This window comes from Phalaenopsis equestris, unplaced genomic scaffold (assembly GCF_001263595.1).
Source record: "Phalaenopsis equestris unplaced genomic scaffold, ASM126359v1 Scaffold001320, whole genome shotgun sequence".
NCBI classification, from domain to species: Eukaryota; Viridiplantae; Streptophyta; class Magnoliopsida; order Asparagales; family Orchidaceae; genus Phalaenopsis; species Phalaenopsis equestris.
In genome coordinates this window covers 167,922-187,210 of record NW_018165759.1, presented here as the reverse complement: position 1 = coordinate 187,210, position 19,289 = coordinate 167,922, and the positions used below count along the sequence as shown (strand labels likewise).

Genomic DNA, 19,289 nt, shown 5'->3' with positions numbered 1-19,289 from the left:
ATATATATTAAAAGAAAGCTTCTAATTCATTGATGAGTCAATTACAGATTCTCAAATGAGGGACCTCCAAAAGATCACCTATACATTTCCTTCTCTATAAATTAATGAAGCTTTTACCTTGAGTAGGGATTTGATGGAGTTGATATTCTGCAACCATTGGGAATGCCTCCAAGAAGGGGGGTCAGCACCTTGTAGTAGCAGCAGTACACTGTTAGAATCCACTTCCACCCATAGGTTATCTCAGTGAGCCAATAAGGCAATTTTCATAGCCCAGAACACGGCAATGATTTCAGCCTTAAGTGCATCTGCTGCCAAAATAGGTGCCTGGAAAAACATTATACAATTGCCTGCATGGTTCCTGAGGACACCCCCCACTCCTGAACCAAATTCTGAGAAGCTGCCATCTGTATTAACCTTTACAACATGATGAGGGGGTAATTGCCATCGCACTTTGATAATTTTGGGCACATTGGTTAGTTCAGCTAGATTCATGGTGTAGATCTTGGGGAATTTTTTATGTTTGATGAGCTTCAATATGTATGAGATGCAATGTCTAGTCACTTTGCTGGCAGAGGGATAGCATTCCTCAAACTTTGCTTGGTTTCTGGCCATACAGAGAAACCAAGAAACAATAAGAGGTATAAGGCCTACCTTAGCATCTGCCCAGCTTTCCCGGCAGGAGTGAAGGTGCAGCCAATGTAAGTTCAGAGTGTTTATAAGCAGCATTTTGATGAGCTCTCTCCATACCTCTTGAGAAAAGGAGCATTCAAAAAATAAGTGTGCACTTGATTCTTCAACATTAAGGCATAAACAACATCTGGGGCCCGTCAGCTTGAGAATGTCATCAGTTGGAATCAGCTTGTGGAAGAATCTCCAGGAGAAAATTGACATTGAAGGAGATAGGTAGTTGCTCCGAATGGCCTCCCCCCAATTGACCAAAGACCAGCTGTTTAATTTGGAATAAATATGTTTGGTGATGCTCTGGGTTGAGTAGGATTTCCACACAATTCTATCCATCCTGGTCATGTCAAATTGCACATTGGAGATATTGTTTGCTGCAAAAGCAGTCAGCAGTGAATTGAGCTTGGGTAATGACCACTTATCCCCCTCCCAGCATTCTGAAACTCTGAGGATGGGGTTAGTGGTCGTAGTAGATGCTTGCAGCATATCTTTAGGACACCAGTTATCAATCCAAAAGTAGACCTCTCCCTTACCAAATTCCCAAACGTATAAATCTTCAGCCATGCTTCTTATTTTTAACAAATGTGTCCACAATTTGTCATCCCCCAACTTCCTATGGATCAGATTGGGATGAGTCTCTCTACAGTATTTACCCAGCATGAACTTGGCCCACAAAGAGTTTTTTTGTCTGAATTTGATTCATATTTTGTACAGATTAACTTGCAGTAGCTGTTGTAGCCCTTTGAACCCCATACCTTCAGCAGTAGTGGGTTTGGCAAGTTTCTGCCAGTTTGCCCAGTGCCCAGCCCACAGGAACCTGTTGAATACTTTTTCCATCTGCAACTGAGTGCTCTACTTCATGTTGGTCATTTGTAGGATGTATAAGGGAAAAATGGTAAGGATGCTCTTGAGCAAAGTAATTCTACCTCCATTAGACAAATAAGAGTAAGTCCAGCTGGACAGTTGATCAGATAGCTTCCCCAAGGCTTCTTCAAAATGTATTTGTTTAGATCTTCCTTTAATGAGCAGAACCCCCAAATATTTTAGAGGGATTAGAGCTTCAAAAAAATTGGTAAAATCCAGAATCCAGTTCTTAATGATAGAGGAGATGCTCCTGCAGAATACTAGGTTGCATTTACCAATGTTGAATTGCAATTCAGAGTGCCGTTGGAATAATTTGAGGCACTTTAAGTCTTTTTTCACTTCATTTTTATTAGCTCTAGAGAATACCATAATATCATCTGCATATACTAAATGAGAGATCGCCAAATTGGATCTATGGTGGTACCTGGTGTAGGAATTGTTGAGCAAGCAACTATCCAGCATTCTAGATAGGTAATCCAAAGCCAGGATGATAATAGTAGGGGAAAGAGGTTCCCCTTGCTGTAGTCCACTAGTAGGAGTAAAATTAACCCAAGATTGGCCATTGATAAGGATAGAGTGTACATTTTGCTTATATATATATTGAATATAAAAATAAGTAGGATTATATAAAGTAAAATAATGAAAATTATATACTTGAACAATGTAGAGTTAATAGTTAATTAAAATAATATAATTTGTATATATGTAATACCATAATTTATAATAATAATAAATGTATAAAAGATTTAATTCAAATATAAAAAAAATAAACTAACTTTTTAGGTGTAATTAATTGATTAAAATATGTGCAATGGAAGAAATAATATTTATAGAAGACACAAACAACCTGTAATGAGACAAATTTAATTATATTTTTTAATTTAATTTCTTTGATGCATTTTTTATTTGTTAAATATTTCATTCCCACTGTTCAACTGTCTGTACTTGTGTTGGTTAATTTTAATGCCTGAGTTATGTCGTGACAAAAGTGGTATAAGAGATAATTTTATAACTAATTAATATAAGTGTGATGGAAGAGCCCTTAGAGTAAATATAAGAAAATTTTAATAATAATAAAAATTAAAAATTTAAGTTAACTCAAATTAATAATGTTATCCATTCAGACAGAGATACACCCAAAATTGTAGAAGAAGAAAGTTTAATCGAGAACAATGAACTACAACTTATTATAAATGTGAACACAAATGTCCTAACCCAGTGATGTCGGTCAAAACTCAACTAATTCAGGAGTTCAGATCATAGCCTATTGGAAGTGATACAAATTGCAGTGAATAAGTTTTTAAAGATATTTCAAGATTTACATCCACCTTTGTTTACGAGAACTAGAGATTGAATTTAACTAGAAAATTGATTAATACGAATTGAGAAGATATTCAATATTATGGCCTGTCCGGATGAAAGAAGTGTGCCATTTGCTGTATTTGTCTTGGATGGAGAAGCTGAAAGGTGGTGACATGGGCAGCGTGAGGACAAACTGGTGACATACCCAACATGATGGTGATTAATAGGAATTTGTGGAGCTATTCAAAGATTGGTTTTTCTCCTATCTGCTCGAAGACAAATGCATGACAAATTTTTCTGATTTGTTTAGGGAGAGAAAATAGTCATGCAGTACAAAGCAGAATTCACCGCTCTGTCAAGGTATGCATCACAGTTGATCTGTGCTTTGGAAGAAAAATGTTATAGATTTATTTTGGGATTAAAGATTCAATCCAACAGTCGTTGATGCTTTTGAGGATTGATGAATACTCAATATTAGTGAAGTGAGCTAAAAGAGTGGAAATCGATTATTAGCTTACTTAGACGCGTAAAGAGACACATAAGAGGAAGAATATTGATGAAGAAGAACATGTAGATCAATCAAAAGGATCCAATAAGAAGATGTCTAGGTTCATCAACTCAAGTTGATTTAGCAGAGGTAAGATTCAGAGTAATGTAGTTGCTTGTGCCAAATATGGAAGACAACATAGTGTGAATAATTGCTTGGCTCTAGCACATGAGGATCTGAGTAGACACATGATTGAATCAAACGACGTGAAAGGAAGTGATGACTCCTACAGACAAATGGTTGAACCAATATAAAGTTGATTCTTTTATCATCATGAAGAATATACGACATTTCAGTGCGTCGTTTATTCTGAGTAGGCGCATGACTTATTCAATTGATGCCAAATGATCAGAGGGATCAGATTTTCCTTTGTAAGATTCTGGCGATAGGATCTTGATTTTTTGTGGAGCTTGAGCTTCCAAAATTTTTCTCGAGAAGTAGTCTCTGGTTGTCTCTGCCTCACCCTCTCCTATCTTCTTCACCCATGTAGTTAGGGGAAAATCTCCGCCTCTTTTCTTTGTCAAGAGAGTCTGCAATAAACTCTTCCACATTCAAATATTCTAAATAATCCGGCTGGTCCTGTTTGCTCGAAAATCAGGTCTAAAGCTCTTCTTACTCAAGATGCAGCTCTCGTCTTTGCGTCACTAGCGCTGTGCTCCTATTTTGGGCGGATCCTGAGCAGTGGTCACCGATCTCAACAACCTGACATATGTCCATGAATTCGGGATGCTTCCCTCATGTCTTGTATTTCCGTTCTTTTTGCTTCTCTTAACTCATTGATATATTGATTTACATAGTCTCTGGTATAATCCATCGTTCTTAGGGGCGTTCTTTTAGGAAACGGGATCTTTACAAAGCTTGTGTATGAACTCCACACTCATCGCTTCTTTTAGTATGTTGAATGTCATTAGGAAGTAGGGTGGTCCCGTATTGTCTGTGGGTACATACAAATTGGTTGTAAACTCAATAGTGTAGGAAGAGTGCTATGTATAGAGAAAATAAAATAGAAAAGGTATCAGAAGAATGAGTGTTTTTTAGAGGAATTGGATAGCAAGGGACAAAAGTTCTCCCTCAGGAGATTTGGGATTCCTGAGGAAAGGGTGACGAGGGGGCTAGAAAAGAGAGAGAGATCCCCTCCCTTCTTCTCGTTAGCCCTTTTTGTACATGGGATAAAAAATAATATAAAATTATAGGTGCAGGACATGAAGGACTGTACTGTCGACTTCTATTTGACCAGGGTCAAAACTAGAAGGCTTTGTCGTTTAGTGCCCGATGTTACTGCCACGTCATCCATCCCTGTTTTGTGGGTGATAAGATTGAATCATGAAAGTCTGGCGACGTCCTTAAAATGAGAGAAGGTCGGATGCTCTGGTTGGTCATGATGACCCCCCTCCCCCGACTTATTGCTTCTCCAGAGATATATTCATCTTTAAATTACCACGTTAAAGATTATGGAAATGAGTTGGATTTATTGAGTTAGCAGGTGGGCTCGGTTCAACCACTTCGGCTAGCTGGCTTAATTCAACCACTTTGACTGGTATACTCGATTCAACTAATTCGGTAGGTGGGTTGGATTCAGTCACTTTGAGCGACAGACTTGATTCAGTCACTTCAGCAGGTAGGCTTGATTTAACTACTTTTGTTGGTGTGCTCAATTTGACTACTTAGATTAAATTTAAAATTTTCTTTTATGGCAATGCTTTCGTATACCGGCATTTTTGGATACTCTTATGCATGAGAATATACGTAGGCACAGAGAGTAGTGAATCACAACAAGAGTGGCTCTCCAGGCAATACAAAAACGCCTCATGCCGCAAGCATTAAATTTGCTCGTTACCATCTTGAGAATGCTAGTGAAATCAATTTTGTGCAATTTGTGCATGGCTAGCTTCAAACCAAGATAACGCAACTCTTGCCGAAATTGAAAGAAATTAGTGATCCTTATCTTTTTCCACCTAACCGTGGCTTTACTAAAGATGATGGCTGATTTAAATGTGTTATTCTCTGACCCGTCTATTCACCATCATCTGATAAGAACTTGGAAAGTAACTTGGCATCAGCCATTGAAGCCTTTGAGAAGCGAATGATATCATCCGCATAGAGGAGATGTGTTGAAGCGAAGCATGTGAAAGACTAATTCCGCTATGCCTCACTCTCTAAGAAAGAGCAAGGCAGAGTAGCTGGGAACACTTGATAAATAGATATGGCGATAGCGGTATCTTGCCTAAAGCAGCTCCTAGCTGGATACCAAGGTGATATCTTGCCATTGATCATCAAAGTAAAATTTGGGTGTTCCATACACATAAGAACCCAACTACAGAACTTTGTTGGGCACCCCCACATTTCTAGAACCTTACCAAGGGTGTTCGAGCTTATCTTGTCGTTTGCCTGCTCCATATTGATCTCGATAGCCATAAGGCCCAGTTTTTGCAGTAGAGTTCTTCAACTTGTTTATCATTTCTTGTGCCGAAAGGCAACAATGTGAAATAGAACTATATGGGACAAAGGAGCCTTGTTACGGGGAGAGAACTTGTGGAACCAACCCTTTCTGCCGGCTAACAAGAAGCATGGCAACCATTTTGTAGACTGTTTGACACAAGCTAATGGGTCTAAACATCTTGGGAGTGTCCTTGTGATCAGTTTTTGCAAGGAGAATAACCAAGGGCTGCTTCAAGCTAGGATGCATCAACCCATTTAGTCAAGAACACTTGTACCACCGCAAACACATCCTTACCAATAACAGGCCAAAAGTCCTTATAGGATGAGGTGGTAATGCCATCATATCCAGGGGTATGGTTTGGTCCCATATGCTGAACTGCATCACAAATTTTCTCGTTGGAGACATCCCTAATGAGCCGACCTGCAACATTCTAAAAAAATTGACGAATTACACAATCAGGCCATCCAGAAGTGTTTATGGGTGAACCCCTCCGTTTGGAAGCAAAGAAATCTGCGAAAACAACTTAGATCATCCATTGGTCCTTAGTGTAAGTTCCATCAGAAAGCTTAATGCAGTTAATTCGGTTGAATTTATTCCTGGAAGTAGCCATTGAGGGGAAAAAATTAGAATTCGCATCTCCCTCTTTCAGCTATCTGGTTTTAGGTCGTTGCTTCCACAAAGAAGTTATACGGGCCAAGGGGATATTAAGAGTCTGTTTGGGGCAGTTGCATGCTATCTAAAATCTGCTGATAAACAGTTGATCCAAATAAGCTGCTGATTAACAGCTGATCCAGATAAGCTGACTGTTTGTTTGATTTGTGTGTTTACAAACAATTGATTTACAATAGTTTCTGGATAAATAATCATTATATCACTTTTCAGCAATGTTGTTTATTACACAACTACCATAGGTATAAATTTGATACTTCAGAAGCTAAAGGGGCCTGTTTGGGGCAGTTGCAGCTTATCTATAATCTGCTGATAAGCAGTTGATCCAGATAAACTGCTGATCAACAGCTGATCCGGATATGCTGACTGTTTGTTTAGTTTGTGTGTTTAGAAACAGTTGATTTGCAACTGTTTCTGGATAAATGACCATTATACCCCTCTTCAGTAATGTTGTATATAACACAACTGTCATAACTATAAATTTGATACTTTAGAAGCAAAAACATGACTTCTTAACATTACAAAAAAATTGAACTATATTTGACCCTAAATTGATTAAAATCAACCCCAAACAACCCAAAATTGATCGATGTTTGATCCTAAATTGACCCAAATAGATTTTATGACATATATTAAACAAGTTAAATGGGTCAAATTCTAGTTGGTGAGTTGAAGATGGGTTTGGTTCGGGTTGAAATTTCTAATCTGTTTAATATTCTGGTTGATTTCAGGGCCAGTTGTTTCGATTCAGGTCAATTTTAAGTCAGTGAACCTGATCCGTGAACCCAATTTGTCTCCCCTAATGAAAAACATGACCCCAAGCTTCAATTTTTATGTCACAAAAGGAGACATGAACTTTTTATCAAACCTATAGAATGGTAAATAGTGATTCTCTATTTTCTGTTGCTTTTTTTTTTCTTTTTGTTCCATGCAGCATAATTTTTTTTATCTTTCATGATGAAATTTGTGTCCATTTGGGATACCAAGATGATTGGGTCATAGAAGGATAATCATACATCACACTGTTTCTTTTATCAATTATTTATGATGAATGCTCCTCCCCCAATACATTCTTCGCATGTATAAAGGGTAGGCGATCGAAAATTTGGGGATTTCAGAGGTCTTTGGACGTCGATCCCGTCTATCCTTCCCAAAACCAAACTGTTTCTTGAGTTGTGATTCGTCTGTCTTCACTCGTCGGCTTGTCGAGAGAGTCAAAGAGGGGAAAAGCTCAAGAGGAAAGGAGCTGAGCTCCGCTATGAAGATGAGGAGGTCGAGAAATCGTGTAGCTATTCAATTGCTCTAATCTCAATCGCGAGCCAAAACGGGAAGGCATGGAGGATGGATCGGGGCACTTAGGTGCTGTTTGGAGTGACGCTTAATGGGACTACGCGACCGTTCTTCGAAGGAGTGTTTCCGCCATGCTTTCGCGAGAAAGGCAGGGGAGTAAAGTTTTCTCTCCGAACGCAAGCTGCAGGGCTGAACTCGTGGCCGGTGTTTAATATAAAAGGATTTTAGCTTATTGCGAAATGCAGCTCAGACGCGGGAAACAAACACCTTTGTTGGCGTTTTGAAAACGCCCCGTAGCGAATAAGCTGTGCCAAACTCCCTAAGTTTATGAACACATCAACGAAGTTTGGTTTCTTGTTCGGCCGATAAACCTAAAATAGTACTTTCAGGTAGCTTCAACTCATAATATCAGCTTCAAGCGAGGCATTACTAGGGACTAAATCCCGTTCTTGCTCTTTCGCCAAAATTAGAGCGCTCTAAAGGTGTGTTTGCACTTGTGTTGCAAAATTTCAGCACACGAACCTCTAGCCAGTTCAATCCATTTGCTTTCTTGTTACAGGTTGTTGGCTCTCGAAATTTTACAAAGTTGTATCAACTCTTTTATGATTGTCATTTATAATAATAATCATTATGGTGATGATGATGATGATGATGATATCATTATTGCTTTTTTCTATGATGATGATGATATCATTAATGCTTTTTCTACCGGCTTCCAAAACTGAAGGTCAATGAAATTTCTATTATTAACAAATGTACTTGTTAAACCATGCAGACAATAAGAAACGAGAGGCGGAGGTTCTCAAAGCTGAAAGGTCTTTTAGAACAGATGCTAGATTTGCTTCTACATTCTTGAAATCTCGAAAATATACACTGGTGAGTAGATTTTCTTGAAAACATGTTGAAATCTCGAAAATATGTTGTTCTTTTTCTTTCTTTTTCATTATGCAGTTTAGTTTCACTTTAAATCATCTGCTTGATAATGGTGATCGGAGTTCTTATTTTTCTGATTCTTGTTGCTCTTACGCGCTATTCAGGTACTATGGAAGAGCTTATTGGAACAAAACAATAGCTTAGTTATCCTTGGCGTTAAAATTTGTTTCTGCATATATGATATGAACGACTTAATTCATTATGATATTAACATGTTTATCCTGCCTTGTTGCTTTAATTTGTTTTAATAAAGTTTATAAATCCTTTGTCAGGCAAAAGCAGTTAATGATTCTAAAACAGCTAAAATGAATGCATCCTTGTACAATAACGAACAAAAAGTATCACTAGCAATATCAACTACAAAAAAAAAAACGATATGACAATGTTACATGTCAACTGAGTGATAATAATAATAATAATAAATCAAAACCTTTCTATTTATATATATAGAACGAATACAATGTCTAAATCTGTAGATTTAGTTCAACAAAATAAAATAAAATATTAACAATGAAGAGGATTTTATATTGAAAAACAACTTAAAAGTTGAAATAAATTATTTATTGAAGTCCCTCAAAATGAATTGTCCCTTTGTCTCACACACCTTTATTTGTACTGATTTGAAAAAGATAAAGTTTCAATTCATTACTAAAAAAAAAAAAAATTTAAATAACATTATCTCCTCTTCTCAGAGCTTGCTTCAAAATCTAAAGAGGAATGGTCACTGTTTGGAAGCTAATGATATAGAAAAGCTTCAAGATAGGTATAAAGTCTTAATTTTTTTCTCTTGCTTCACATCTCATGTAAAAAATAACGATAATAAACAAATAAATTATAATTTTTCTTGCTTTCTTCTCTCTAAAACAAATTAAGCATCACATGCTTCACAACTCTGTGACCACATCATCCACTAGTGCTTAAGAAAGTCATCAGTAGTGCCACGATGCTCACTCGCATATGCATTAAGCTTAAAACTGCCAATCATGCTTGATCTCTTCTCCCATAAGCCTCGCCACATCATCTATCTCTCATGAGTCCCCATCTTGCTTGTGGGTCCCACTTCACTTGGCTGCTCTTCGCAAGAACTGTTCGATTTAATCTTACCAACTGTTTACAGTAGGTGTTTGTTCATATCATTTGTTGTTGCTCAACTCCATCAGCTTACAATCTAATCATTGCCCATCAAAAGCTTTCTAGGCACTATATATTAAAAGGGGACGGGGGACATGAAAAGGACATATTGAGAGGTGAAATACACAAGTCAAAGGAAAAAAAATAAAAAAAATAGAAATACCTCATTTCACCATCAAATGTGAAGAAATATGTTATATCGATCTTTGAGACAGCTGGAAAGAAGAAACTCTGCCTTCCATTGACCTTTGGTCCATCGAAAACTCTCCTCCTGTTAATCTTTGTTTGGATTTAGGGAGTGAATGGCTCATTTTTGATGATTGCTCATCTCAGGACAGATGCAAAGCCCAGTGAGTGAGCATCGTGGCGCTACTAGCTTCTAACTCAAAATTGGGCAGATCACATCGATGCGGGCTTACAAAGTATGTAATACTTCTTTTATTTTGGAGTGGCAAGAGCATGTAAATTATAATTGATAAATTTATTATTGTCATCATCATTATAATAATTATTATTGTCATTAATTTTCTTTTAGCAAATTGGTCAAAGGAATTTTTTTTTGTAATTAGTCATCAAAACATGCCAAATGATTAAAAAAAGAAACATCCAAAACTATTCACAATAATTGAGGAAACCTATATTTTTATTATGACTCAATTTTCATTTTCTTACAAGAGTTTTTTTTACATTTTGCAACAAAACTTGAATAAAAATCTGTAAGCTTCAATTCTTAACATTAAGCAATAAGAGTGCTTTTGATTTCATAGCTTCCAGAAGTTTGTATATTTAGAAGGAAAACCAAAGTTGCGGCAATTCACTGTTTACAAGTCCAGGAAGCACTAGCTTTGGGCAGAATAGAGCCATGGAAAACTGTTGTTTTTTATAGTTATGGAATCACTTATAAAAAAAATATGGAGTAGGGCAAGAATAGACATCAACGTACCCTTGACATATATTATCCCGCGACATAGCAGTTTGTGATCTGAATTACACCCTTTTCTGAGATGGAAGGGTGCCTATTCGCCCTTGGCCGAAATTCTCTTGTCGGCATAGTAGTTAACGATCTAAATATCATAGCTGTCTGAGGTGATAGGAGAATATCTAAGTGTGTGAGTATATTAGTGTCTCCTACGTCTACCATAAGGGGGTGAACTCGTCTAAGCTGCACATACAAACATTATATATACTATTTTTCATTTTTTATGACATACATTCTTCTTTTATGAGACTTTATATTTATCCTGTAATGAATAAATATACTTTTACTAAATCTATAGGTCATCAAAATGTAATGAATAAAAATGCTTTTACTAAATCTATAGATTATGAAATAAAATGATATAAACAACTATACTAGAATTTACATGTCATTTAGTTATATGACATCTTTTTAGAAAAGATAAAATGCTGCTATTTATACATATATGCTAAGATGCGTGCTTCATGCAAATTAATAATAAAATTCAATTGTGACCTAAGCCTCAATTATATATAATATAAAGTGAGCTGAATAAAAAATATAACTAGAAATAAGAAATATTATTGTAATTTAAAAATTCAATTGCTTACCTCAAGCCTTCATGAAATCTTTTTATGTGCTTTTAGTATTTCACTTAATCACCTCGCTAAATCTCTATTCTCTACGATTTATTATTTTCTTTTAATCATGATTGAAAGTAATTTCAAAGTATACATTAATTTAAACATTTAATTATTTATTTCTATTGATAATTTCATAAAGATACTTCTAATCACTTTCTTTCTCTTATTTCAAAACTTCACAATCTAAAATTATTATTGCTTTTTTATAAAAAGTTCATAAACTTAAAATCGTTAATTTATAATATTAATAATAATTTCAAAGATTTTTTATTTAAAATCAATTGTTTAAACAAAAACTTAAATCTCACTATCACATTTATTGTTGATTAATCTTCTTGTGAGTTGGAAATATTTTTGTCTATTCTTTTAATATTGCATTCTAATTCACTACTTAAATTATGTAATTAAATAATGAATTTAAATCTTAAAATTAAACTCTTACCTCCTTATGAATTAACAGGGCTTCTTCCTTCCGCGGAAAGGCCTCCCTTCTTGTCTATTAGACTCAGTTCAATAACTCCAACACATAAGTGATCCCCGACACAATGAGTGCGTGCTTAGTGTGCAATTACTTAAATTTCAATTTCAAAAGATGGTGCCAAAGACTTGATGCCCCAACAGTTTTGTAATTTTTAATTCTTAATTTAATATTATATATCAAATAATTCTCGTTTTCTTTTCACAATTTAATTTTACACACTACGGATACTACGCAAATGCGCGTATCATTTCAAGCAATATAAAACTTTCTTTTTAAACCCCAAGTATCGATCCCACGGGAAAGGTGAAAACTCTTTTATGAACATAGTAAAACTTTACTTAAACTCTAAACATTTATCTAGGAAATAAGGTCGCAAGTTTATGTGTAAAAAGAAGTAACTAATTCCTAGAAATCCTATTTCAACGCTTATAGAAAATGCTAAGTATTTCTAAACTAGTTAATTGGAAAAGAGTTCAGATTATGTAAAAGTCTTTCTACTTGCAATGAGATCATTAATCAGTATAAGAATCAAATGTTTAAAGATTTAAATGTAGTTTTGTGACAAATAAGAGCAATCCTAATTTTTACTCTCTTCCGAGTGCATAAAGAACATTGGCTAACATAGAGTTAAGTTTCTAAATCTAAGGTTATGCTGGGTAGTTTTAGCTTGTCTCCCTACCCACTGTGCTCTCTCTTTAGGACTAGCCGATCCTTAAGTTCCAAACTCAAAATCAAATTGGTTAAGGTTTTCGTCTGTCATCCTAGAATCACCAATTTACCCCCATCAAATCGTATCGCTCTATCTATTTGCACTAACCAATGGGTTGCCTTATCATCTACCAGATTAATGTGATTCTTACTAGTTGAGGAATATGTAACCCTCCTGGATCATTATGGATAGGTCACTATGGCTTCACAAAAAAGTTTTAACATACCAATTTGCCAGATTGAATATGGAATAATGAATCATCACAAGTAAAGAATAAAAGAAATCTTAAACAATTCTAATCATTCACAAGATTAGTTTTTATTGTAAGGAGAAAAATAAAGAAAACTATTCAGATCTCATAGGAATTACATAACAAAACATGATTTATATTAAAATTCAGGTTCACACAAAAAACAAAACTCAAATAAAAATATAAAATACTTATCTTAAACTTCTTCCAAGAAAATCCTCTGAAGGTTCTTTGATGATTTCTACACCCTCCTTACAATTTCAATACAAGAGACGCACACACCAAAAGCTTTCCCTGACGCACACACCACATGACACACTCTCCTTTTCTCCAAGACTTATCACCTCTTCCTTGGCCTCTTTTGACTCCTTATAACTCTCGAAATCCCCAAGAGTCACTTTAGATCCCTCTTCAAAATTCATCTAAGTTCAATGCATAGTCATTAAAATCGATTCTGGCAACTAGGAGCCCAACTGTGGTGCCTAAGCGCCAACCTTCTAGAAGCCCAGTGTAAGGCGCTAGGCTCATCCGTTTTCACTTACGGGTATGGCGCCTAGGCGCTAGAAGCTGGCGGTCAGACACGAGTTCATTTTGTGCTACATTGCTCCAGTAGACCTCGTTTGCTCCGATTTTGCTTCTTTTTCTCTAAAATTTCTTCTCCTGTACCTGCAACTAAAAACTTGCAAAATATTTTTCATTAAAATGCAATATCATTAAAAATGAGCATAAAACATATATAAAAATAACTAATTTTTAGGCAGCTGTCGATTCTTCACGGAAGCCTCCTTTCTCTTTTCCTTCGCACAAGACACGTGTTGTTCTTATGGGGAGTTTAGATCCCTCGTCCCTTGCCCTTCTCCTTCATGCTTCGCACGTGGCATCAAAGTTTAGAGCTCGGTTTGGTCCTCACACATGAGTTTTTCACTTCTCTTTTTTTACTTCGCAAGAATCCTCGTACCAAATATACATTGCTGATGCTTTTGTTCCTTCACCCAAATAACACTGCTTGACTTCAACCCTCATAATCGAGTCCACTTACTTACGTGCCTTTTCTCCTTTCCGCACGACACCGTTTTCGTCTTCAAATCATGAATCTTCTTAAGATAGAGAATGTCGCGCATGAGACAACCTTCCTGTCTTCCTCATTTCTTCATCCACAAAATGTACACGATGGCTCACTGTTACACACGGAAAAAGCCTTACTCCATTCAACGTCATGTTCTCTAGCTTTTACACCCATAAGCAACACAACAGGTAGATCTTTCACTTCACTTCTTCATGCATACACTTCTTTTTCTTCTCCACTGTATTCATATATTTTTCTTCTTTGACTCTCGATCTTCTTTCCTTAAGCTTCTGTCATTCTAGGTTCAATTGGAGACATGCATTTCCTTGAAATGAAACCGTCGGGATTGTTGCTCCCTTTCATACCGACATAAACCTCTTAAAATTTCTTTTTCTTTTATTTAGTATATTTTTTCCCAACTACTATAATCTCTCATCCTTTGAAAAATTTGTTCTCAAATTTTACAAACTTCACAAAATTTAACCAAATTTTGGTATTATTAGAATTTGAAGTTCTTTAGGAGTAGGGGTGTGATATTTAATGAAATGAAGATGTATAAAGGTTGGATTAACACTCATGATTGCTCGTTAGCTACTTTTAAAGAGTTATTCAATTATGTTGAGATAGAAGGTAATTGTTATCAGGAAGATGAAGAAGGAAATGTTCTCAATTTGATGAAACACAAGAAGTTCCTTGGACGCCTACTATTGAGGTCTGGAGGTCCAAAAGAGTTTCACGACCAATACAGAGGTATTCTCTTTCTTTATATTCTCTTTTGTTAATTGATAGTGGCGAATCTGAATACTATGAAGAAACCACTCAAGTAGATGATTTAAAGAAGTGGGTGTTTTCCATTGATGACAAGATGCAATCATTAAGGTCAAATCATAATTTGGATTTTATAGAATTACCAAATGACAAAAGGGCACTGCACAATAAGTGGGTCTACTGGCTTAAAGAAGAGTCACATGGTAGCAAACACTACAAGACAAGATTTATTTTAAAGTTGTTTTAACAAAAGGAAGGAGTAAACTATATTGAGATATTTTCTTCTATAGTGATATAACAACCATCAAAGTTGTGTTGAGATTGGTAGTAAATTGAGATTTATATTTGTAGCAGATGGATGTAAAAAGAGCTTTTCTACGTGGTGATGTAGAAGAGAAGCCACATATGGTGCAGCCGCAAGATTATGAAGTTTTAGGGAAAATAAATTTTTTTTGCAGATTAAAGAAAAAAAATTATTGTTTTAAGTTGGCCCCGAGAATGTGGTACAAGAGGTTTGATAGGTTCATGCCAGAAAGTTGGTACATGAAGTGCCAAACAAGCTACTGACAAAAATTTTGATAATTGCTCAATTTTGCTTCTTTTGATTATGGATGACATGTTGGTTGCATGAGTATATATGAAGAAAGTCAGTGATTTGACAGAACAATTATCAAGAGAGTTTGAGATGAATGATTTATATCCAACCAAGAAGATCATCAGTATGAGTATTAGCAAAGACAAGAGTGTAGGTGTAGTGAAGTTGTTTCAGGCAGAGTATTTTGAGAAAGTCATGTAAAGGTTCAACATGAATGACATTGTTGACCTCATTTTTAGTGAGGTTTAGTCTTCCTCTATGAGTTTAGGATCTAGCCTTAGGGATCTCCCTTCGACTATCTTAGAACTTTAGAAATGGGACCCGCCTCGTGTTAGAAGTTCGACCTACTTCTGTCCTCTTTTGTGGTTTCGCGTGTGTGGTGTTAACTTCTAGCATTTAGAAGGATGAAACCAACATGAGGAAACCCAAAAGGAATTCCTATAGGACTTTTCTAAGCCTTAGGGTGGCCTTCTATAGGGTGGCCTTTTGCACAATTCGCACTCCCGAGTGCACAAACTTCGCAATTCGGAGAGTCGACACGTCCGATCGCCACGATTCACATTGCTTGCACTGTTACCCTTCGAAAACTCGAATAAACCTTTTGAAGCAATCGATCACAGGTCAAAATTTTGTAAAATTTGAATTTTGACACGTTTTTGACCCGATTGTCGACGACGTCGTCCGAGCGACCCCGGATGACAAAACGGACCGCACCGGCACGTCTGGAGCGTCGATTTTGCCTGGGGAGGACACCCATTTTGTTACGTCGCCGCGCGCGAGTAAATCACATATAATTTAATATATATATATTAATTTATATTAAACCTTTTTTTACCCCTTTTCCTCTTTTGACATTAAATCCCTAATGCACGCACCCGAGCTCTGCCTCCTTTCCCTCTCCCGTTCGCGTGTCTGGCCCTTTCCCTTTCTCGTTCTCGAGCCGACCGAGCTCTTCCTCCTCCGCGCGAGAGAAAGTTGACCTCGTTCGTCTTTGCCTGACATTCTTCTGCTCGCGGCCCTCCTTCTCGAAGCCGTGCCAGTCTCCTTAGGCTGTGGTTTTTCCTTTTCCTGGTAGTTTGACTCTGGGAAGTGAAGCCGTGTCAGTCTCCTTAGGCTGTGGTTTTTTTCCTATTCCTGGTAGTGTTGACTCTGGGAAGCTTGTTCCCTGGTACACTTGAACGGCATGTCTTCTCTTCTTCCCGATGCTTCCCTCGCTGCCACTAGTCTCGCCACTTGGTCCGAGAGGCTTTGGGGAGCGTGTCCTTTTCTTCTTTGGCCCGATTTGAGTGTCGTGGGTCGATGGTGTGATCTTTTTTTTTTTCTGCTCCTCTCTTCTCTACCTATAAACATAGTTCCTTTTGAATTTTTTAAGGGTTGTTGAGAAAACTTTTCTTAGAAGAGAGTAAAAATTTTGACTGTGAGGAGGTTGGAGAGGGAATTTCTGTGAGAGCATTTCTTTGAGGTAATTTCTTGTGTTGCAGTGCTTTACTTTGACATTATAGAGGTACTCTTCGTCCCCTCCCCCTTTTTCCTCAGTGCCTCGTTGCTTTTCGGTTTTCCCTCTGCCGAGCCTTGAGTATAGTTTTGTTGGATAATACAACATGCTAGTTCTCTTTAGTTTCATATACTTCGAAGCATTCACTCTAGAAGCATGTAAAAAAAATGAAATGTGGGCATGTCCTAAGAGCTAAACTGGGTTATTTGCTTAAACTAGGGAGGCTATGTCATATTCATGGTTCTCGTGGCATGTTTACGTTGGAAACATTTAGGGGGTTAAGACATGCCTTTGAAATGATTTTTTTGCCTCTCTTGCAAGCATGTTGGGATGTGTTTTGTTAAATTTTTCACTTATCTTTCGTTTAACATGAATTATTGGAGAGGTTATTTGGCCTTTCATGAAGGCTAGGGAGTTCATTTTACTGTTTTATGCATGTTTGGGGGGCTCGGTTTTTGGCTTCCCTGTGGCTTTCCCTGGCTTGAAATGTATGCTATGAGAAAACTTAGTTAATTTGGAAAGTGTTATAGCTTGTTCTGAGGGCTAGGTTTAGCTCCTCGTGAAGTTCCTTCCCTGTTCATATATTTGTTGGAATAATTTCATGCTTGGAATGTTTAGACATGCAGGTTGTTCCTTGGGCTTAAAATGGCTAGATCTTTAATGTTGTATGGCTCGGTTTTAGTCCCTGCTGGGCTCGGTTTTGTTTTTGGCTTGATTTGGAGTCACGACTTTGGGTTTGAAATGGCTGGATCTTTAATGCTTCATGGGAGTCTGGATTTTAATATAAGAAGCTCACTTTGGGCTCTTGCTGATTTTCGATTCGTTTAGAAGTGACTGAGATTTTAATTTCTATTAAAACTTGAATTTGTATCAATGTTTGCTTTGTTTGGCCTCTGCTGGGCTCGGTTTGGCTTTAGTTAGGGGCTGTGTTTGTTTCGTTTGGCCTCTGCTGGACTCGGGTTGGCTCTTAAGTGGTTTGGCTCTAAAGTGGGGGTTGTGTTTGCTTGTTCTAGCCTTGCTGGGCTCGGTTTGGCTCTAGTTGGGGGGGCTTGGTTTGCTTCGTTTAGCCCTTACCTGAGGGATGGTTTGGGGGCGGTTTTGCTGGCTTTGGTTCCTACCCCTACCCGTGAGACCCATTGGAATTCGTTGAGTTTAATTTATTCATTCTTATTGAGTTTGAATCATTTGAATGGTTGTAGATGGATCAAACTTGTTATTTTGAGAGATTGGTGATGTTTTGTACTCTCCTATGTATATCAAAACTTGTTGGGAGCTGATTCTGGTTTGCCTTAGCTGTGAGCCCCCTGGTGCTCTGGGTTACTGTAGCCGTGGGCCTTATTTGTGCTTTGGGTTGCCTCTGGCCGTGGGCTTTGGCAGCTGCTCTTTGCTGCCTTAAACCGTAAGCTTTGACAGCTCTTTTTCTGGGCCCTTTGTTGCCTTAAGCGTAAGTCTTTCTTGTTGTCTCTTGGGCTGCCTATGGTTACGGGTCTTGGCAGCTGTCCCTTGCTTTACCCGTGAACCTCTTTTGTCCCCGTTCCTCGTCTTGGCCGAGAGCCTTGGTGGCTTGCTTCCTCCTCTGTACTCACCCCGGTCGTGAGTGTTTATGTGATTTTATGGGAAGATTTCTATGTTTATTTGATATGTGAGGTTATGGATTAATTCGACAGTTGAAAGATTTTGATATCAACTTTGGGATCTGGGGCGGATTTGCAAGCTTTATTTGGGAGAGTATTTGATTGATTTGATTAATCCTGCGTTCTTGGGGTTTGGAGAATCAGCGCAAAGGGATATTTTATGTTTGTTAGGAATGACCTCGGGCCCTACGTTTCCAGGTCTTTTCGATACGAGTTTTGAGAACTGATACAATCTCTTTTTCGGTGTTTTAGATGGATCAGTGTCTTCTCTCTCTCACCCCATTTTTGTTCTTTTCTTTCCTTGCTTCTTGGTTCGATTTTTGATGCTTATGCCCGATGCATAAGTGTCAACGTATTAGCCTTTTGCTATATATGAAACTATCAAGCAAGGTCGCAAGTAGTCGTTTTGGGGCGTACGGTGTTGATGATAAATGAAGATAGAGCAGAAAGATGTCATATCCTATAACATCAAGATCCAGACATTTGATGAACAATAGGATATGGTATCCTTCGCCGACATAAGTCTAGCGGGAGTTGGCTCGAACTTCCTCAGATGATTGGCAGTCCCACACCCGACAGCGTAATTGACTCGTGGACAACAAAAAATTTCAAAAAAAAAAGATGAAGTTTTTGATAAACCATTTTCAAACAAAAACATACTTTTCTACAAAACAAAATTGATAACTCTTTTTTGCATGTTTAAAATTTGTGTGTATGTCAAAAACATAAATTTTAAAATACGTTTTAAAATACGTTGTCCACCTGACGAATACCTGTTTAGGCTGGGAAATAGCCCTCTAAGTGAGGTTCAAGACACCCTTCTAGACGAGTG

At 37.3% G+C, this 19,289-nt stretch overlaps 1 protein-coding gene across 1 annotated transcript in view; it reads left to right on the top strand.

Annotated features, from left to right (window-relative positions):
• LOC110033999 (B3 domain-containing protein Os11g0197600-like) overlaps positions 1–19,289 on the top strand; it is a 98,854-nt gene that overhangs the window by 53,069 nt on the left and 26,496 nt on the right. Inside the window, exon 5 of the mRNA XM_020738208.1 lies at positions 8,569–8,669. Within this exon, the coding sequence (XP_020593867.1) occupies positions 8,569–8,669 (101 nt within the window). The remainder of the gene's footprint in view (positions 1–8,568; positions 8,670–19,289) is intronic.